The sequence below is a fragment of the Aquarana catesbeiana genome, unplaced genomic scaffold (genome assembly GCF_042186555.1).
Source record: "Aquarana catesbeiana isolate 2022-GZ unplaced genomic scaffold, ASM4218655v1 unanchor236, whole genome shotgun sequence".
Taxonomy (NCBI): Eukaryota; Metazoa; Chordata; class Amphibia; order Anura; family Ranidae; genus Aquarana; species Aquarana catesbeiana.
This window is the reverse complement of record NW_027362664.1, coordinates 1313494-1336330: the sequence shown is the minus strand read 5'-3', so window position 1 is coordinate 1336330 and position 22837 is coordinate 1313494. Positions and strand designations below refer to the sequence as shown.

General features: G+C 46.1%; 2 protein-coding genes across 2 annotated transcripts in view; both read right to left on the bottom strand.

The window, feature by feature from the left end:
• Positions 1 to 22837, bottom strand: part of LOC141121986 (uncharacterized) — a 159885-nt gene that overhangs the window by 11570 nt on the left and 125478 nt on the right. The gene's annotated exons all lie outside the window — the stretch shown is intronic.
• Positions 688 to 19482, bottom strand: LOC141121988 (uncharacterized). The gene is made up of 7 exons (XM_073611773.1): positions 19348 to 19482; positions 8470 to 8531; positions 4258 to 4386; positions 3923 to 4057; positions 3631 to 3834; positions 968 to 1156; positions 688 to 879 (listed from the first exon to the last, which is right to left on the bottom strand). The coding sequence occupies exons 3-7, from the start codon at positions 4351 to 4353 to the stop codon at positions 688 to 690; spliced, it is 816 nt and encodes a 271-aa protein (XP_073467874.1). The 5' UTR covers positions 4354 to 4386; positions 8470 to 8531; positions 19348 to 19482.

Here is a 22837-nt window from a genome sequence, read left to right as displayed (position 1 = left end):
CCAGTTCCTAGCACCAAGTGGCCCCGAAATACTGGGCCCCAAAGAAGGTTCGGAAAATGTCATTCTCTGTTGCAGAAAAGTGCTTGACATTTTCTGAACCGATTTTTGGGGCCCTGTATCTCGGGGCCACTTGGTGCGATCTATGATATGGTATTTTTACCTATACATATGGTTCAACATCCACAAGACTATATAGGCGACTTTGACATCACATATTTATTACTGGATGGTGTCCACCCTTTCTCTTCGATGTTGCGATGTTATTAATGTCAGGATATTTGGGTAAGCACCATAATGAAAAATACTATTGTACTTCTGTCAAGTTATTGTGTACACTTTTTGATACTAATGTCATATTTTTCTGTAACTTGGACTATGCAGATGCATGGGGAACAGCCCCGAAGAAGTAGTAATCTAGACTGCGAAACGCGTCGGCTACCCAATACACACAACCATCTGTTCAAGATCTTTGAAAATGAGTGTTATCTTGGTCATTTCTTTCATGACTAAGACTGTTTCAAATTGTATATTTTGTAATAAATGATATATTTTTTTGAATTATTCCCTGTGGTTGTGCTTACCTCATGACAGAAATATGCATCCTTAAAAATCCCAATTATTTTTGAGGGAAAGATCTTGATCTGTTTCCTTTCAATTTTCCCTATTTTAATTATTTCTATGTGTTTATCAGATGATGGGGGATCTAGGTGGACCCTCCGTACTGCTCTCTCCTTTACAATAAAGTCTCCTCTTACCCGGTGATGTGAGGGGCGGCTGATTGTCCATCATGACGTCCTTGTAGAGATCCTTGTGTCCTTCTAAATACTCCCACTCCTCCATGGAGAAATAGACAGTGACATCCTGACACCTTATAGGAACCTGACACACACAATGATACAGTCACCATCCAGACACATCCCTTGTCTGTTACTAGATAATGTCCCAGAATTCCCAGAATCCTCCTCACCTCTCCTGTCAGCAGCTCCATCATCTTCTTGGTGACTTCTAGAATCTTTTCCGTGTTGTGTCTTGTAGGGATCGGGGATGGAGGTGGGGGGATGGTGATGGTATTCTGGATTCTCGAAGATCTTGTGATCATATTATGAGATCTCCTTGTCTCATTATTAGTAGATTTCTTCGTTATTACTGTACAGTTCTGTGTTATACAAAGATAAATATCACTCTCCCATAATCCCTCACCTCTATGGTCAGCTCTATATTTATTCTCCAGGGATTGGCCACAATGTTCACGATTCAGCAAAGGACAGACATCTCCATCCAATGATATGATTACAATGTGGTCAGATTTATAACTCCTTCTAGAAGTCACTAATGTTTTACTAGTAAGGCTCACTGACCCACCAGGAAATGTTACCCATGGATTTAGTGGTCAGTGGGTGTGGCATGCTGGTAATCATGGGTCTCACTGATTGGACTAAAGCTGACATTGTTATTTTCTATACCCAATGCTGCCATCTTGTGCTATAACCAAATATCAGAGCATGTACACATAGTACTTGTGTGCAGGGCCACTGATAAGGGGGTACCATCGGCCCTAATGTATGGGGCCCGGGCCCTATCACTTCCAGAGGGGGCCCAGACAGCTAACATGTCCATCTGAAGCCTTAAAGCTACATTCTGTTGTCTTCCTGTCATTCTATGACAGAGCGGCTCAGTGCTCTGAAAGTTAGATGCATTCCCTCTCTTCTCTCAGTGTGACCCGTTCATATTCCTATCGGATTGTAACTTTGTTTCTCTTCACTTCCTCCCTCCAGATTCTTGTTATACTCACTCTGCTTCTCAGATATGCCCCCCCATCCCCTTCTTCTACAATCAAACTCCAATCCTTCTCCCTGATATCTCTGATTGTGTCCTGCTGTCTCCCTGCAGTCCTTCACTCCTGTACTCCTTGTCTGATCTATCTGGTTTCCTGTCTGCCCAGCCTATATATCTTCTCGGTTGTCTCCTTGTTGCTCTGCCGACCAGCTGTATTCCGTTCTGCCTTTATCTTCTCCCACCACAGCTTAGTGTACTATATATGTAGCTGGTCTTCCCACTCCTCTCCCACTATATGTAGCTGGGCTTCCCACTATATGTAGCTGGGCTTCCCACTCCTCTCCCACTATATGTAGCTGGGCTTCCCACTCCTCTCCCACTATATGTAGCTGGGCTTCCCACTCCTCTCCCACTATATGTAGCTGGGCTTCCCACTCCTCTCCCACTATATGTAGCTGGGCTTCCCACTCCTCTCCCACTATATGTAGCTGGGCTTCCCACTATATGTAGCTGGGCTTCCCACTCCTCTCCCACTATATGTAGCTGGTCTTCCCACTCCTCTCCCACTATATGTAGCTGGGCTTCCCACTCCTCTCTCCCAGTCTGGGTACCTTCAGTTCACTACCTCTATTCTATAAAACTTCTCTCCCTTCCATACACTGTCATTACCAAATCTATATCTCACTGATCAACTATTTCTATTTAACTGTTTACTGGCTTATCTAATTAAAGCAGAAAGTTCTGCTTTTAGTCCTCCCCCCTCTTCTGCCACATTTGGAATGTCATTTTTTTTGGGGGGTGGGGGAACAGGTACCTGTTCCCACTTTTACTCAGACTGCCTAGGCGATCTGAGCAAAACTTCTCCTCCTTCCTCCAGCCTTCTGGGACACGTCGCAGGTCCAAGGAGACTGCAGGGCCAGTTAGAGTAGCGTGGCTTGCGCGTGCACAGTGGGCAGGTGGATGTGAAGCAGAAAGCAGCACAGCCAGCTGCCCAGTTAGGATGCCAACACCAGAAAACTGAACACTAGTGAAGAACTAGCCATGGTGAGGAAGGTGCTGCATTCCTACACAGGTAAGTGTCCTTTTATTAAAAGTCAACAGCTACAGGATTTGTTGCTGCTGACTTGTTTTTTTTCTAGAGAGATTCCTAATTGAATGTCACTGCTAGTCCAATTGCATTCACAATTCCAGGTCTGTCTCCTTCCCCTACCTAAAATAGCCTTCAGGGCTTGTTCACCCCCCTTGCGGTCATTTTCCTGTACTGCAAGGAAACGCACTGCCCTCTGCAGGTGTGCGCGGTTACCACAGTACCCGCCCTGACCTGGCCACTCCCCTCCGCCCTGACCTGGCCACTCCCCTCCGCCCTGACCTGGCCACTCCCCTCCGCCCTGACCTGGCCACTCCCCTCCGCCCTGACCTGGTGAAGTGACTCCTCTGTGATTTGTCATGGTGACCTCCCTGTACTCTTACCTGGTGACTCCCCTAATTGTAGAAGATATCATTTGTGTGTGCATATCACAAGTTCAACCCAAAATCTAGAATTTCTGTAGAAAAAAGCCAGCCTAAGTTCCACAATAAAGTAGTAAGTTTTAATATCTATTCTATTATTTAATGCGATTTCTAAAATCAATAATTGTTATATCAACAGCTCACTGATCACACTGATGTTCCATGAGGTGTTGATCTGAAAATAATTTTAGGGCTTACCCAAGATCTAAAATTTTTTGCCAAGGGTTCCTCGAAGGCAAAAAAGTTGAGAATTACTGGATTAGAAGAACATCAGAAGACTTCAAGTGACTCTGAATACATCCCAGTGTACAGTGGAGTCAGATTTAACCCCTTCATTACACTCACCTCTCCAGTCAGCAGGCTGAGGATCTCCAGGATGAGGTTCAATATCGTCTCATTCCGGGAAAATTCCTTCCTTACAATCTTCACAAAACTCAAATTCTGCTGATTGTCTATCATTACATCATTGTAGGGATCCTTGTGTCCTTCTAAATACTCCCACTCCTCCATGGAGAAATAGACAGTGACATCCTGACACCTTATAGGAACCTGACACACACAATGATACAGTCACCATCCAGACACATCCCTTGTCTGTTACTGGATAATGTCCCAGAATTCCCAGAATCCTCCTCACCTCTCCTGTCAGCAGCTCCATCATCTTCTTGGTGACTTCTAGAATCTTCTGCATGTTGTGTCTCTCAGGTTTTAGGGAGTCACATGGAGGCACTGTGATGGTCATATGATCACCTGACTTCACAAGAGGAAATCTCTGTATTAAGGAAACAATAGGAATATCATGTTAGAATCCCAGAATCCTCCTCACCTCTCTTGTCAGGTCTGTGTTTTATTAATAGAGATAAGAGTGATGTCATGTGACCTCCCAGAATCCTCCTCACCTCTCCGGTCAGGTCTGTGTTTTATTAATAGAGATAAGAGTGATGTCATGTGACCTCCCAGAATCCTCCTCACCTCTCCGGTCAGCAGGTAGATGATCTCCAGGGTGAGGTTTAGTATCTTCTCAGTCATGTGACTCCGGTCCTCCTCCATCTTTATTGGTGCCATCATTTGATCTATACAGGTCTCCTTGTAGACGGATAACTTTGGTAAATTAAAGTAAAACATATTTGGATGGTATTAATCACACAATAATAGGATGTGAGGGGGCAATAGGAGGGTTGCTGTGCATTTAAGTATTACTCCCCCCCATGGGAACACATTTAGTTTGGACTGTTTAGTGTTTACTATATTTTCAAGAACCTGGGACCCCCTTGGCCTCTTGGATCAGAAATTTCCTTTTCTCTGTTGGGTTTATTTGGTTTCTGAACTGGTTTTGATCCTCCCTTAGACTTGTTTTCTCTGAGGCAGTGCTGTGAGGTCAATGTAGGGTCATCATTATGTCCAGGAAGGGGAACTTGCTGACTTTTGGCCGGAGTTGCCGGCTAATCAGGATAATTGCCAGAACTCCGGCTGCAAGGCTCCAATCTCCGGCAGCCTGCTGACTGACAGGAATGTTGTTACTGTCACTCTCTGCAGTAAGAGAAGGGATTGCATTGGATAGTGGGAGGATGCTGCTGGTGGAGAAGAGAGCTGTGGGGGAGGAGTCTATTCTCTCCCCTCCAATGGCAGCCCAGTGTGGGTGGTGGGAGGACAGCAGCAGGAGGGGGTTTTTCTCTTGGTTAATATTCTGTAGTATCCAGAAGTGGCAGTGGGTTCCTGGGGCTCTGAATTCCAGCACTGGGCACTACCAGCCATGGACTTTCCCATGTGTCATGGGAAGGTATTGGACTGGCCAACCAGTAAGTGATGATATGCAAACAGACCTCCTCAAAGTGTCCTTCTTTGTTCTATTTTGTGTCCTGCAACATATTTCTTGACCAGTGAGATGGTGAGGTGAAGGCTTCCTTCACTTGCTCACAGGAGTTCATAAAAGTAGGTGCAGGTGACATGAGAGGACCATTAGAGACCAAGAGTCTCTCTGAGCCTTAACCACTTTCTGACCGCTGCACGCCGATGTACGTCCAAAGTTTGGCGGCGGATATTGTTATGGCAGCAGCTAGCTGCCATAACCCTGGTATCCCCGTTTTCGTGCGGCGGTCGGCTTTCAAATAAAAGTGGTCTCTGTGGCGGATTCGCCGTGAGATCACTTTTATCGGTGGCGGGAGAGGGCCCCCCCTCCCCCCACGATCCAGTGCCCGACCGAAGCCGTCGGTAGCGGCGGAGGCGATCGCGTCTGTCTCCCTGCTGTGCCTGGAGACAAGTGAGGCCAAGATGGCGCCCACTCATCTCCATGACACTGCTGGGCGGAAGCGACGTCAAAAACATCACTTCCGCCCATACGTCTTAAAGGGAACATTTTTTTCAATGTCATTTTTTTTAATGACTTTTTTTTTTATTGCATTTTAGTGTAAATATGAGATCTGAGGTCTTTTTGACCCCAGCTCTCATATTTAAGAGGTCCTGTCATGCTTTTTTCTATTACAAGGGATGTTTACATCCCTTGTAATAGGAATAAAAGTGACACAATTTTTTTTTTGTGTAAAAATAAATAAAATCATGTAAAATAAATAAAAATATTTTTTTTTTTAAAAACCATCGCGCACAGAAGCAAATGCATATGTGAGTAGCGCCCGCATATGAAAACGGTGGTCAAACTACACACGTGAGGTATCTCGGCAATTGTTAGAGCGAGAGCAATAATTCTAGCCCTAGACTTCCTCTAACGCAAAACATGCAACCTGTAGAATTTTTTAAACGTGACCTATAGAGATTTTTGAGGGTAAAAGTTTGACGCCATTCCACGAGCGGGCGCAATTTTGAAGCGTGACATGTTGGGTATCAATTTACTCGGCGTAACATTATCTTTCACAATATAAAGAAAATTGGGCTAACTTTACTGTTGTCTCATTTTTTTTTATTAAAAAAAGTGAAGTTTTTCCAAAAAAAGCGCGCTTGTAAGACTGCTGCGCAAATACGGTGTGAAAAAAAGTATTGCAATGACCGCCATTTTATTCTCTAGGGTGTTAGAAAAAAACAATATATTTATGTTTGGGGGTTCTAATTAATTTTCTAGCAAAAAAAAAAAACCTGTTTTAAACATGTAAACACCTAAATTCCAAAACGAGGCTGGTCATTAAGTGGTTAAAGTCCCCTCTTTCCTCAAAGCTTTGCAGCCTGACTATCTCTTCAGAGGCCCCCACAGCCCTACTAACCTCTCAGAGATGTTCAGCCCGATTACTTCCTAAGAGATCCCCAAAGTCCTTCAGCTACACTTCCTCCTCAGGGGTCCCAGAGCCAGATGCAGTAAACCCTCAGAGGCTACCAGAGCCCTTTAGTCCCACTACCCCCTCAGCTCCTCTACTTTCCTTAGAACCCTCAGTATTTTCCTCCCTCTGACACCAATGATGGATCATATTCTTCATGGCAGGCTGGTGAATGTTTTCTTCCTTCTGACCAGAAATGTAAGGGGCTCTATGCTCCATACTCCTGACCCCTGCACTCCATCATTGTGGTGGCTGCATATTGAAATGATTGCCCATTTATTGCCTGTGTAGTGTAATAATTGACCTTTGTAGGCCATGTAAAGTCAGGATTAGGGATGAGCTGAACACCCCCCGGTACGGTTTGCAGCAGAACATGCGAACGGGCAAAAAATGTGTTCGAACACGCAAACACCATTAAAGTCTATGGGAAATGAACATGAAAAATCAAAAGTGCTAATTTTAAAGGCTTATATGCAAGTTATTGCCATAAAAAGTGTTTGGGGACCCAGGTCCTGCCCCAGGGGACATGTATTAATGCAAAAAAAAGTTTTAAAAACGTCCGTTTTTTTCAGGAGCAGTGATTTTTAATAATAATAATAATAATAATAATAATAAAGTAATACAATAAAAATGAAATATTCCTTTAAATATCGTGTCTGGGGGTCGTCTATAGTATGCCTGTAAAGTGGAGCAGTTTTCCCGAATTTAGAATACAACAGCAAAATGACATTTCTAAAAGAAAAAGTCATTTAAATCTGCTCGCGGCTGTAATGTATTGTCGAGTCTCTGAAATATAGATGAAAAATATGACATGGGTTCCCCCCCAGTCCATTACCAGGCCCTTTGGGTCTGGTATGGATATTAAGGGGAACCTCACACCCAAATTAAAAAAAAAAACGGCGTGGGGATCCCCCAGGCACTATATACTCTGAACAGCAGTATAAATACACTATACGGCCTGCCCTATATACTCTGCAGAAAATTGGGCCTTAGGTGGTGGTGGGGGTACCAGAACACTCTTGGTGTGTGCAGGAACGGGCCCTGCTGTGAAATACTATACCAAAAATTGTAATTACATGCCCCTGTTAAACAGGGGCAGAAAGATTGGGCCTTGGGTTGTGGTGGTAGTGCCACAACACTGTAATGCCCCGTACACACGGTCGGATTTTCCGACGGAAAATGTGTGATAGGACCTTGTTGTCGGAAATTCCGACCGTGTGTAGGCTCCATCACACATTTTCCATCGGATTTTCCGACACACAAAGTTTGAGAGCAGGCTATAAAATTTTCCGACAACAAAATCCATTGTCGGAATTTCCGATTGTGTGTACACAAATCCGACGTACAAAGTGCCACGCATGCTCAGAATAAATAAAGAGATGAAAGCTATTGGCTACTGCCCCATTTATAGTCCCGACGTACGTGTTTTACGTCACCGCGTTCAGAATGATCGGATTTTCCGACAACTTTGTCTGACCGTGTGTATGCAAGACAAGTTTGAGCCAACATCTGTCGGAAAAAATCCTAGGATTTTGTTTCGGAACGTCCGATCAATGTCCGACCGTGTGTACGGCGCATAAGCCCTCACAGATACTCTTGTTGGGCGCAGGAACGGGCCCTGCTGTGAAATATTAGATCAAAATTTGTAATTACATGCCAAAAATCGGGCCTTAGGCGTGGCGGTGGTGCCCTAAACCAAAAATATTGTTGGAAGCTAGCATCGTCAAGATTGAGGAGGAATAGGATAGTCCAGTGGTCCATCCTCAAGACCCAGTAACCCAGTGGACGCTCTGTTGGAAAGGTCTCCAAGTCTGCTCTTGCCCCTAGATATTCCTGCACCATGTAATGCAGATGCTAGTGATGGTTGCTTGAACCGATCAGACCTTGGCTCTGAGGACTGAAAACCCCCCGTTAGACTTACCGGTAACGGTATTTCCAGGAACCTTCCAGGACAGCTACTTGAGAGATGATCGGCTCCGCCCTCTACAGGAAACACAAATCAGATAGAATTTAAAAGGTCCCTCCCTTTCCTCTGACCCTCAGTTGTTTAGAAGATTGTCACGGAACGTCCCACACTCCGCTTGAGTGCTTCCGTCATATACCACTTCCTCCCAGTCTGTATACAGATATCCCAACCTCTCTGAGCACAACACAAGGCGACACTTGCTTGTTGCTACCAAGAACTCACTTTATTCAGAACCAGAATACAGTCTTATATACACAGGAGAAGATTACTCTAACAATACAACTGTAACCTAATTAACATGAGCTAATTATCTAATCCTTTATACAGCCTAGGTGACTGAGACATGACCTTTCGCCCAGACTTGTGGTCCCCGAGCTTCACACAGTTAATTAACACAATAGCAGTCGTCCCGTCTCCTACATTGTATAGAGGACAATGTCATTAGCTCATTCAATTAACATAAACACAGGTTGATGACACCAGCATCTCCTCACAGGATGTGTCCCAACAGAATGAATCCATTGAAAATCCAGGGCCCATAATCAAAAGGCAACAGGCTTGCATACAGTCCTCTCCAACAGCCTCTGTCCCGGCTAGGTCTGTGACAAAGATCAAGTAACCTCCACAGAAGGTGCACTCGGCAGAGGAAAAAAATAGAAAACATAAAAACACACCACCACCAGGAAAACATGGTCGACTAGTGAAAAAATACAGGGTGGGAATATAGACGCTGTCCTGGAAATACCGTTACCAGTAAGTCTAATGGGGGTTTTCACCCTCACCTTCCAGGACAGCTACTTGAGAGGATAAGCAAGATTTAATACCTTAGGGAGGGACGACAGCCTGAAGCACTTTCCTACCAAAGGAAAGGTCCTGGCTGGAAAGCATCTGAACTCTATAATGCTTGACAAATGCATGAGAGGAGGACCAGACGGCAGCTTTAGAGATATCTTCCAATGAAGCTCCCGCTCTTTCTGCCCATGATGTGGCCATGGATCTTGTTGAATGGGTCCTAATTCTAGAAGGAGGGGTGCAACCTGATACTTTATATGCCTCACAGATAGCTCCCCTAATCCACCTAGCAATAGAACTTTTAGATGCTTTGGACCCCTTCTTGGGGCCACTGAACAAAACTAACAGTTGGGAGGAACTCCTAAACCCACTGGTCTTTTCTAGATAAAGCAGAAGACATCTCTTTACGTCTAAAAGACCAAGCCTTTCCTCTTCTGTATTCTTGGGAGAGGTGCAGAAACTAGGGAGGACTACCTCCTGGGACCTATGAAAGTTGGAAGAAACTTTGGGTAAATAGAGTGGATCGGGTTTAATCACCACCCTGTCCTCTAAAATCCTCAGGAAGGGATCTTTACAGGAAAGAGACTCTAGATCAGAAATCCTTCGCCCTGACGTAATAGCCAAAAGGAAGGACAACTTCAAAGAAGTCATTTTCAGGGAAGCCTCATGCAAAGGCTGAAAAAGGAGCCCTTGTTAGTGCATTTAATACTAACGACAGATCCCAGGGAGGAACATGTTTGAGGATCCTGGGAGTATGTCTAGATCTGGCTAAAAGGAACCTCCTGACTAAGGGATCTTCAGCTAGTCTTCTCTCTGAAAATAAAGATAGGGCAGCAATCTGAACCCTAAGGGTGTTGACAGAGAGCCCCTTTTCCACTCCCTCCTGCAGAAAATCTAAAATGCAGGGAGTGGAAAAAGAATCTAAACCAGATTTCCTTTGCCAGGAAATAAAAGTTTTCCAAACTTTCCCATAGATTCTTCTTGTGACCAACTTACGGCTGTCCAGGACAGTATGAATAACCCTCTCTGAACACCCATTTAACTGTAGGATGCGCCGCTCAGCCTCCAGGCCGTCAAATGGAAGGTCTGAGGGTTTGGATGCAATACCGGTCCTTGATGGGAGTAGATCCTTTCGAACTGGAAGGGGCCACAGATAGGGCCTTCAGAGAGGAGAACCAACTCCTCCTGGGCCACCAGGGGGCAATCAGAATGACTTCTGCTCTGTCCTGAATAATTTTCTGAACCACTAGGGGAAAAAGGGGAAAAGGAGGGAAGGCATAGGCCAGGCTGAAGTCCCAAGGGAAGGACAGTGCATCCGTCCCCAAGGACTCTGTTTCTCTCTCCAGAGAGAAGAACGCCGGTAGTTTCTTGTTGAGACTGGAGGCAAAAAGATCCACTGTGGGGAGACCCCATCTTAGCACCACCTCCTGGGACGTGCCTTGATGTAGTTCCCAACCGCTGGAACTGATGCTCACCCTGCTCAGAAAGTCCACCAGCACATTTACTGAAGTGACATAGATCTCTGCCCAGGACAGAATCTGCTGCGTTAATGACAGAAGTGATTCCGAGCGAGTGCCCCCTTGCTTGTTCAAGTATGCCACTGTTGTGGCATTGTCTGAAAATATTAAAAGGTCCTTTGAATAGACCCTCTCCCAGAGACATAAGTGCTTTCCTCACAGCCAGAAGTTCTCTGAAATTCGAGGAGCGACCTGCTTCCTCTGGCAATCAGGCTCCTTGAGCCTGCCAGCCCTGTGAGTGAGCACCCCAACCCCACAGACTGGCACCTGTGGTAATCTTGACCGGGCAATGTTGTGTCCAATCCTTCCCCCTCTGTAGATGTTCTCGCTGCTCCCACCAGGCGAGATCTAGAAAATTCCCTTCTGGTAGTTTTACCAGCTGATCCAGAGAATTTTTCCTGCGATCCCAATGGAGCAAAAGAAAAGCCTGAAGGGGTCTGGAGTGCAATTGAGCCCAAGTCACCCCTGGAATGGCTGCAGTCATTAGGCCCAGCAACTGCATGATTCGCCAAAGGGAGGTCTGAGGGAGCAGTTTGAAGGTCTGCACAGAGAGAAGAATTTTCACAATTTTCTCTTCGGGAAGAAAAATCTTTAGGGCAACAGAGTCTATTAGATAACCCAGGAAAAGTATGCTCTGTGAGGGTACTAGGCAAGACTTCTGCTGGTTGACCTTAACCCTAATAAGGGACTCCTTGCCCTGAGAAAAAAAAAAAATCAAAAAAATCGTCTAGATATGGGACGATTGATACACCTTGAATCCGAAAAAAGGCCATGATTTTTGTGAAAATCCTCGGTGCTGTTGAGAGACCAAAAGGAAGGGCATTGAACTGCCAATGAGATGGCTCGTTTCCCACGAGCACTGCAAACCTGAGGAACTTTCGGTGGCTCTGGCAGATTGGTACATGAAGATAAGCGTCCTGAAGGTCCAGGGTCACCATGAAGACCTCTGGTAACAACAGATTTCTTACTGAATAAATGTTCTCCATACGGAAACGTCTGTAAACTATGTATTGGTTCAGGACGCTTAAATTGATGACCATACGAAAGCCGCCGGAAGCTTTCTTGACCAGAAAGACGTGAGAATAAAATCCCCGGAACTTCTGATTTTCTGGGATAACTCCCTCTGTTTCCCACACAGAGATCAAATTTAATATGGCTTGCCGTCTCCCTTGGTCTCTCGGCAGGTGGGTAAGAAAAAACCTCTGGGGGGGGAGATTTTTTAATTCCAATCTGTAACCCATTTCCAGAGTTTGAAGGATAAAGGAATTGGTGGAAATCTCTGCCCATTCCTTGATGAAATGGCACAATCTTCCCCCTACCCCTAACCTGGCGTCACTGGGTATTCTTGGAAGGGGCTGAAGGAGCAAAGGGAGTTCCCCTTTGTGTTTGTCTTTGTTAAAAGGACCACTTCTTTTTAGTCTGTTGCCTGTTGGCTTTAAAATTAGCCTGGTTTTGGAAGCCATGAAAAGGCCTCTTATTCTGGGGCTTATTCCTTTCGGAAGAAGGGAATCGTTTACCTTTCTCAGAGGAACGAGATAAGACTTCTTCTAAGGAAGAACCAAACAGTTTGCCTTCGAAAGGAATGCCACAGAGTTTATTCTTGGAAGTAAGGTCACCTTCCCAAGATTTAAGCCAGATAGCTCGCCTAGCTGAATTAATGAGAGCAGAAGCCCTGGCCGCGGATTTCACTGAATCTGCTGCTGCATCAGCTAAGAAGGCGACTGACTTGGCAATGAGTGGGAGGGATTCTCTAATCTTCCTTGGGGGTGTCAGATGCCAGAAGATCATCTAGACGCTGAACCCATACGTCTAAATTTCTAGCCACACAGGTGGATGCTACCGCTGGGCCTAAAGAAAAATCTGAAGCATCCCAGGCCCTATGCAGCAAGGAGTCGGCCTTCCTATCCATTTGATCCTTAAGGACCCCAGAATCCTCAAAAGAAAGATCTGATCTTTTGGACACCTGCGACATAGGGGCATCTAATCTAGGACACTTAAAGAACACCTCCTCAAAATCAGGCTGAAAAGGAAATCTTCTTTTGTGTCCTCTGGATTGGAACAACATTTTTTCAGGTTCTTTCCATTCAGATAGAATCATGTCTCTAAGAGACTGATGTACCGGAAAGGTTCTAGATTTCCGTCCCTGAAGGCCCCTATACATTTTATCCTGTACAGATTGAGCTTGCTGTGGCATCTCAATCTGCTCTGAGGTATAAATTGCTTTTAATAGTTCATCAATATCCTCAACTGGAAAAAGATTGAGCTATCTGTATCTTCCTCTGATGCAGACTTTTCATCAGATGAAGAGACTGAATTCTCACCTTCCTCCAGATCAGAGGTATTGCGTGAACTAATAGTCTCAGATACTAATAAGGGAAGGGACTTGGCAAAGGTTGAAGGATCTTGAGTTTTAGGGTCTAGAAGAGGAAGGGCCTATACTAGTAACCCTGTCATTTAGTGACCGAAAAGAGTCCACTACCTCCTTCATAGAAGTCATTAACTCCTTAAAGGAGGAAGACTCTGAACTAGCTCTGGGTGGGATACAATCCTCACAAAATAGCTTTTTATAACTATCAGAGAGCCTGGCCCTACAGTTCCCACATTTCTTCTTCACCGGTTTGGCCTAGGAGAGAGCAGAAACAAGGGCCATGAATAAAAAGGATCCATACAAAAGAAGTCCCTTGCTGTAGCTATCCCCAGACCAGGGCTTACCTTGGGGGCAGTATGGGACCCAGATGCTGCCGCTGGTTCAATACGAGCGGACGTTCCATCCTCAGTCCTGTCCTCAGGCTCCATGAAGCAAGCGGAGAACGGTCGCAGAGAAGACTGCTGCTGTACCGCAAGAACTGCACCTAGAATGGCGTTTTTAGCAGGCCATACCCCTGCAGCATGTCCTCAGTGTCTCCACACCATGCTCCTTATAAAAACTCGGCATCCAGAAGTGCGTCATGTGACTTCCGGTTCCGGCGCCATCTTGCTACATCACCGGAAGTCCTCCTGACACCATCTTGGTACACCGGAATGAAGCATTTAGGAGGACACAGTTCCAAACAGCAGCGCTGGGGAAAGGAAGGGAGTTGCCACCATTTACACAGGCAAGTAACCCTTAGAAATAGGAAACCCTTCTGGTACAGACCATCATCCAGGACTTGGCCACAACTAGTACTGGATGAAACCAGAGAAGGGGGGGTCCACCAACCATAGTTACCAGACCATAAGAAAACAAAAAACGTGTCGGTGCTCCTGGAGGGACTGGAAACACAAAACAACTGAGGGTCAGAGGAAAGGGAGGGGCCTTTTAAATTCTATCTGTCCTGGAGCCGATCATCTCTCAAGTAGCTGTCCTGGAAGTTGAGAGGGGAAATTTGTTTAAAGGCATCGGTCAGCCGGCCACCTTCACCACTCTTCCTCTGACTGAACGAAGCCTTAGCAACACGTTGTCCAGGAAATTGTAACCTCCCAGGGTCTGGAAATGCATTGCACAAACCTTTCTTCAAGGCCTCCTGAAGACGTTTCATCCTCTGCGAAGGCAGGATGAGTTCTGCAACCTTACCCTTGTAACGTGGATCAAGAAGGGTTGCCAGCCAGTAATGATCAATCTTCTTGATACCACAAATCCTAGGGTCCTTTCGCAGGCTTTGCAGAATCAGTGAGGCCATGCAGGGTAAGTTTGCAGAGGCATTCCATTCTGAGTCCTTTGGGTCACTAAGGATCACATGATCCGTAACAACCTCCTCCCAGCCACGTACAATTCCTTGGGTTTCTGGGGACTGAAAACCATCCCTTGAAGACTGCTGCTGCTGAGTGTTATCCTCCACATCCATGCTGACACAATTCTCCTCCTCCTCCTATGTGTGTGGCGGGCCCGCAGGAATGCTATCTGGATAAAGGGGGCCTTGAGAGGTAAGCAAGGTAAGCAAGTGCCCTGTCCATTATTCCACAAAGTCTATGCTCCAACAGGAAGACAAGAGGGACAGAGTCACTGATGCATGCATTGTCGCTGCTCACCATCCTTGTGGCCTCCTCAAATGGTGACAGGACAGTGCATGCAACCTCGACCAGTAGCCACTGGCGTGGCAAAAAAGAAGCCAAGCTCCCCTGACCCTGTCCTGGTACCATACTCGCACAGGTACTCATTGATGGCCCTCTGCTGTGCGTGCAGCTGCTGCAGCATTGCTAACGCTGAGTTGCACCTGGTGGGCATGTCACAAATGAGGCTGTCAGTGGGCAGGTTGCATTCCCTTTGAATGTCAGCCAGCCGAGCACTGGCATTGTATGACCAGCGGAAATTATCACAGACTTTTCTGGCCTGCCTCAGGAGATCCTGTAAGCCTGGGTACCTGCTCTTTTTGCCTGACTGCTTGCATAGCCCATTGAATGCTTTCCGGAGCACCACTGGTTCAGAGGATTAATCTGCAGAAGAGGCCATAGAGGAAGAAGAGGAGGGGGTGGAGGAGAGAACTGTGGCAGAATCACCACTAGCATTTTGGAGGCGTGGTGGCGGAACAAGCTCCAACAATACTGAACCCTGTCCTGCATCCTTCCCAGCTGCCAGCAGAGTTACCCAATGCGCCATGAAGGAAAGGTAACGTCCCTGCCCATGCCTGCTGGACCAGCGGTAATATGCACCTTACTGATGACTGCCCTGTCCAACGAGGCCAAAACATTGCCTCTCACATGCCAGTAAAGAGCCGGAATGGCCTTCCTTGAAAAGAAATGGAGTTTAGGAACTTGCCACTGAGGTACTGCACATTCCCCAAATTCACGAAAGGGGGCAGAGTCTACCAGCTGAAAAGGCAGCAGTTGCAGTGCTAGCAATTTGGTCAAGTTAGCATTCAGACGCTGAGCATGTGGATGGCTGGGACCGAAATTCTTTTTACGGTTCAGCAACTGCCGTAGGGAAATTTGCCTGCTAAAATCACATGGTGGTGTACTGCTAGCAGATCGGCTGCAAGTACTTGGGACATTTATTGCTATGCCTTCATTCCTCTCAGTGAAGGTTTTTGAGAGGACTGGAGGTATAGAGGGGTTGAAGAGCCCAGTTAAGGAGCAAGAAGTCTGCATTTTTCTTTGATGTGGGTCTTTCAAGTGCTGTTGTCAATGGACTGCATGGCATGTCATATGTCTGGTCAAGCATGTGGTGCCCAAGCGGCTGCTGTTCTGGCCAAGCTTGATCCGCTTCAGACATGCGATCTGCTGCACACGTGTCAAAAAAGGCCCACACCAAGGAACTTTTAAAAGTCAGCGGGGAGTCAGCAGTTACCAAGTAGAGTCAGTGACCATATCATCCCCTCCCCCCTCATCACTGGAGAAAACTTGGCAGTATGCTGCAGCTGGGGGAACATGACTGCCAGTTTCTTGCCCTTCTTGGGCACCCCCTTTCTCTAGGCTCAGGTTACATAGTTGTTACTCCCTTCCTCAACCTGGCAATCAACATTGGAGCCTTCAAATCGCTGCACATCCTCCAGCATCATGTACCCGACACTGTATTCAAATAGTTTTGGGGGCTCCTCCGTGCATGATGGTGGGGCTACGGAAGGAGTGACTGTGGACAAGGAGCCGGTGGAATAGGCCACTTTGGCAGCTGCATTGGAAGGCAAACTACTCTGAGCCTGGGTGACAGAGGATGAGGAGGAGGGCGACAGCTTTATTATCCACTTCACCAACTCTTCTGCATGTTCTGGCTCAATAACACAGCCAGCAGCAGAAAAAAAAGGACAAGCGTTCCCCACGGCCACCTGCAGAGGATGCACCATGTCCACGACCATCACTGTTGACTGTAGACACAGAGGCTGCTTGCCCTCTTTTAGTGGCCTGTGAGCATCTGCCTCTCCTTGTTGGCCTTCCGGACATGATGTATATTTTGTTTTGCAACACCACACTACACTGTATTGTGTACACCGCCTGTACTGTATTAGCAACTGTACTACAGCTGCAGCATATTTTATACTGTGTACACCACCAGAAGTGTAGTAGAAACTGTACACACTGTATTAGATAATATATATATATATATATATATATATATATACATATACACACACACACACATACACACACATACGTACATACATACATATACATACACACACACACACACACACAGTATCTCACGAAAGTGAGTACACCCCTCATATTTTTTGTAAATATTTTCTTCTATCTTTTCATGTGACAACACTGAAGAAATGACACTTTGCTACAATGTAAAGTAGTGAGTGTACCACTGGCAACAAAAGTCAGTACACCCCTAAGTGAAAATGTCCAAATTGGGCCCAATTAGCCATTTTCCCTCCCCGGTGTCATGTGACTCGTTAGTGTTACAAGGTCTCAGGTGTGAATGGGGATCAGGTGTGTTAAATTTGGTGTTATCGCTCTCACTCTCTCATACTGGTCACTGGCAGTTCAACGTGGCACCTCATGGCAAAGAACTCGCTGAGGATCTGAAAAAAAGAATTGTTGCTCTACATAAAGATGGCCTAGGCCAGTGATGGCGAACCTTGGCACCCCAGATGTTTTGAAACTACATTTCCCATGATGCTCATGCACTCTGCAGTGTAGTTGAGCATCATGGGAAATGTAGTTCCAAAATATCTGGGGTGCCAAGGTTCGCCATCACTGGCCTAGGCTATAAGAAGATTGCCAAGACCCTGAAACTGAGCTGCAACACAGTGGCCAAGACCATACAGCTGTTTACCAGGACAGGTTCCACTCAGAATAGGCCTCGCCATGTTCGATCAAAGAAGTTGAGTGCACATGCTCAGCTTCATATCCAGAGGTTGTCTTTGGGAAATAGACGTATGAGTGCTGCCAGCATTGCTGCAGAGGTTGAAGGGGTGGGGGGGGTCAGCCTATCAATGCTCAGACCATACGCCGCACACTGCATCAAATTGGTCTGCATGGCTTTTGTCCCAGAAGGAAGCCTCTTCTAAAGATGATGCAAAAGAAAGCCCGCAAACAGATTGCTTAAGACAAGCAGACTAAGGACATGGATTACTGGAACCATGTCCTGTGGTCTGACGAGACCAAGATAAACTTATTTGGTTCAGATGGTGACAAGCGTGTGTGGCGGCAAACAGGTGAGGAGTACAAAGACAAGTGTGTCTTGCCTACAGTCAAGCATGGTGGTGGGAGTGTCATGGTCTGGGGCTTCATGAGTACTGCCGGCACTGGGGAGCTACAGTTTATTCAGGGAACCATGAATGCCAGCATATACTGTGACATACTGAAGCAGAGCATGATCCCCTCCCATTGGAGACTGGGCCGCAGGGCAGTATTCCAACATGATAACGACTCCAAACACACCTCCAAGATGACCACTGCTTTGCTAAAGAATCTGAGGGTAAAGGTGATGGACTGGCCAAGCATGTCTCTAGACCTAAACCCTACTGAGCATCCTCAAACGGAAGGTGGAGGAGCGCAAGGTCTCTAACATCCACCAGCTCCGTGATGTCGTCATGGAGGAGGGGAAGAGGACTCCAGTGGCAACCTGTGAAGCTCTGGTGAGCTCCATGCCCAAGAGGGTTAAGGCAGTGCTGGAAAATAATGGTGGCCAAACAAAATATTGACACTTTGGGCCCAATTTGGACATTTTCACTTAGGGGTGTACTCACTTTTGTTGCCAACGGTTTAGACATTAATGGCTGTGTGTTGAGTTATTTTGAGGGGACAGCAAATTTACACTGTTATACAAGCTGTACACTCACTACTTTACATTGTAGACAAGTGTCATTTCTTCAGTGTTGTCACATGAAAAGATAGAATAAAATATTTACAAAAAATGTGAGGGGTGTACTAATAAATATATATATATATATATACACACACACACATATACACACACACACTAGACTGACTGTATATATATCTCAAATACACTGCCACTAACTGAATAACCTGCCTAATGTATATCAAGCTATCTCTCCATCCACACAACACAACACAGGGCCACCGTGTAGGCAGCCTTATATAGTGTGGGGCGTGGACTTAGTCCCCCTGAGCCACGATTGGCCAAAGGCACCCTGCCTTTGCCAATTATGGCTCTCTTAGCAGAGGGCACTGGGATTGGCCAAAGCATGCAGGTCAGGTGCATGCTTTGGCCAATCATCATACAGCAACGCACTGCGATCTCGCAATGCATTATGGGGTATTCCACGGCGCTCAAATTTGCTGCGAACGCCCCATAATGTTTGCCCTTCGGCAAACACCCGATGTTCGAGTCGAATGTATGTTCAACCCGAACATCAATCTCATCCCTAGTCAGGATGGTCATTGTCTTGTCTATTTATTGTCAGTGATGTTTGTTTAGAGGAACATATTACTAGAATTTATCTCCAAAATGAAGAGAATGTTCCGGCCCCATAAGTGGGGAAATGTTCTGACCCTGAAGGGGTTAATCTACATTTCCACACTATATATGTGTGTATCATCATCTGCTGGAGATAAAAGACATCACAGTGACTATGGAGGAAGAGGACGGACATGACGGGGGGTTACTGGGTGTAAATAGAAAATAAGATCTTATTACCTCCTCTACTGTCACATCCAGCAATGTCTCCTCGCTACTTCATGCCACATGGAAACTCTTGTCTTTATTCCAGATCATTTCCTGTCTGTTCCTGACCTCACTTCCTGTCTGTATTCCATAGAGACTTCCAGTCTGGATAAAAGTGAGATCACCATCTTGTGGCGTTCAGAGGAACTGCAGCCCCTAGAAACATCTTATAATAACCATTCCTTTATTATATCAATCTTACAGGACTAAAAAAAAAATTAAAAACAAAGGTATGCCTAAGAAAACAGATAACTCCGAAATTGATCTTTTTGGTGAAGAAAATGCAAAAAATGCAAAGCGTTTTTTTTATAAAGCATAAAAATGTATATCAATGCACTCATAATGAAGATGTTAAACATAAATTGCAAGGATGTAATGTTCACATAGAAATAGTGGTGGAGATCTCTCAAAGTAAGAACACTTTGTTGAATGCTTATGTAGCTCTAACTCTCGGTGGAGCTGCTAATTTAAGCGGGTCTGTTACCTTCCCTCTGTTTCACCGGCACCGGGTCTAGGGTTCCATTGAGTTTACCTCTGGACGACACACGCACCAACACTGGAGTACGTTTTCAATGCTTTATTAAACAATTTACTTAGGAAGTAGCAGGAAAGAGGCAGAAAGGAAACTGCAGAAGAAACTCAAATACCTTCTTGTAGGGTCTTTGACAAATGTCCTTGTAGAATTTTGGATATTACAGTAGAATGCGCTCCCCTCGTGGGACACACTCCTTGCTCACCTGGATAGGCCTCTCTCACTTGCCTAGCAGCCAGTACGTAGCACGAACAAAAGTCTCTGCCACAGACTTGTTTGGGACAAACCCGTATGATCCTCTGCCACAGGATGTATTGGTTTTTCTCTGCAATGAACGCCAGTCACAGTGCCTGAACCTTTAAGCCAACCCGGCAACACTATGCTGTATATTTACTTTCGGATACGTCCTCCAACCGAGTCACCAGGCCCCTCTCCAGACCAGCACGTTGCGTGATCCTTCCATGACGGGTCCACCCCTGGGATCTCCTTGGTTGTCCAGCTTCTTCACACGGGATAGAGAGCTCAGGACCATTCCTCGGCTGCTGTAGTAGGCCCCAGACAAGCTTCTAGGCCCACCCCTGCTCCGCAGCGTCGTATGCCTCCGGACTGGAGGACCACTAGATAGCTCTCTAACACATACCTGTCAGCCAGGAGGGCCAGCAGGTGGCTGTAAAACGAACCCCAAAAAATGGCGTCTGTCCCATGAATACCCTCGCCCAGAATGCAACTCGGAGCACCACCTCCACCGAGTTGTCTCCAGGACAGAAGAGCATCCACACGTTTCGACACGTTGCCTTTCCAACACTAACCAGTGATAACAGCGACACCCACCGGTCAGCATGCAAACACACACAACGTCAGCCAAGCTGGAACAGAGGCAAACCTAACCTTCCTAACGAACAAGTTACTAAATTTACCTAACATGTGGTAGATCGCAAATCTACCAATGCTACATACTCCCCCCACTACAGTAGACGTTGTCCCCAACGTCTGTCCAAAAACAGTGACTGTAACTTCCAAGCCTGGGAGTAGGTATTTGAGTTTCTCATAACTTGGATAGACAAAGAGAGAGGAAGAGACAGTGGAAAGATATTATAAGACTTACATCTATAAAACATTATGTTCACATCCGCAAACAAAACCATCCTATGACTGTACATAACCTCACTATCTAACTAGCTGAAAAGCCTCTCAGCTTGATAGAAGATCCAATAGTCCCTGAAAAGGAAAACATATTTAAAGACACACATATATCCTATACAACATTAGGCGCAAAGCCTCATTTGAAAATGAGACTCTCTTCCCATAATCTATACCAAAAATAATCTTTAGGGGTCCATCCCTATATAAAATTCTTTTTGTCCTCACACGAAAGAAATCTGGCTAGCAAAAAGAAGTCCTTGGATTTAAAACACTGAACAGAATATGAAGATCTTGACCACACAGATCTCTTTACCCTGACACTAACTAGCTAAGTAACTTCAAAGTTCTTTTGTCCATAGTTACCAATAAAACCGGGGATCTGGCAAGGTCAGTGTCTTTCCCGTTTTATCCATGGTGGTAATGAAATATACAACATCGTCCTTTCCGGGCCTGCAAATGACCACTTTGTCAGCATAGATGTGCCGACCGAAATTCCAATGTACAAAGCATCCGCTAAAACGTTTATCCATCTTAACAGAACATCCAGTCTTTCGGAAGGGCTTAGGCACAGACAAGTAGTCCCAAACAGCTTCACTGTACCAAAGTTTCCGATTAGTCAATCACCTGCATGATATCCTGGGGCACATAGGGGAACTCCAAAACCATACTCTGCTGCCACACGCTTGTTCAACATTCTCTGTAAGCATGCAAGTTTTGGCAATGATCTGTCTCTCCCCATACCAGGCGGTACACAGGAATCCAATGACTTGCTCAACATAGACCCAGCCGGTGTCTGTAGTGAACTAGCAACTTTTGGCAAAGTCCCAGTAAAAGTGCTGTGTGGCTCCACACAAGGTGACGTCTTCCCAGAACTCAGGGCTGTCCATTCAGGGAAAGTCATAGTAGAGACAATATCTTCACTTTGTGACCATAACAGCTCTTGTGACATAGTCTCAAATAGGTCATCATCACCGGAAAGATCCGACATGGATTCTATTTCCGAATCTCCCAACTCTTCCGCAGATATTTATTTACAGTCCCGGTTACATTCCCCATCAGTGGCTTACCCTTTCCTGACGTGGACTCTGGCAGCTCCGGGTTCAGGTAACCTCTGGGGTAGGCCTCGACCACGGCCGTGGGAAGCATGTACATATCCCACCTTCCTTTGAGTAGGCACAACAGGAGTAGGCGTAGTGGACGCAGAAATCAAAGTAATGTCCCCTGATGAGACGACAGCAGCAGTGTCTCCCTCTGGAACATTATCAGCAACAACAGGCAAAGTGGTGGCCTGTCGCTCCCTCTCTGTAGCGGTAGCAGCTTCTACTGTGGCGATACCTGTTGCCCAATCCATCCGGTAAGCACGGGGCGACGTGGTAGGTTGCTCCACCACAAACAAGTACTCTCCACACTGCGAACATCGGCCAAATGGGCGGAGATGCACGGCCAATCCTTCACATCGATGGCAGATCACGCCCAGTCCCTCAATATCTCCTGAGGTATACAGGACAAACCTCCCTTGCGGCTTCAAACGAACTCCAGTATCCGTAAGCAGGGTTCCAGATAGCACAGTATTCATCACGGTGCTTGCAGGGAACATTCTCGGTCCCATAATTGGCTGCATCGCCGGAAAAGACATGGCCACACTCTGATCTTCTCAGCACAATCACGAGGCTTCTCTTTTCCTCTGGCGCCAAACACATACACGTGTCCCACGCGGTAGCAAGTAGGGTAGACTCCTCCCACTTGTTCTTCTAGTCACGTAGCTCTTGGGCCTGCACTGGTGCCCGC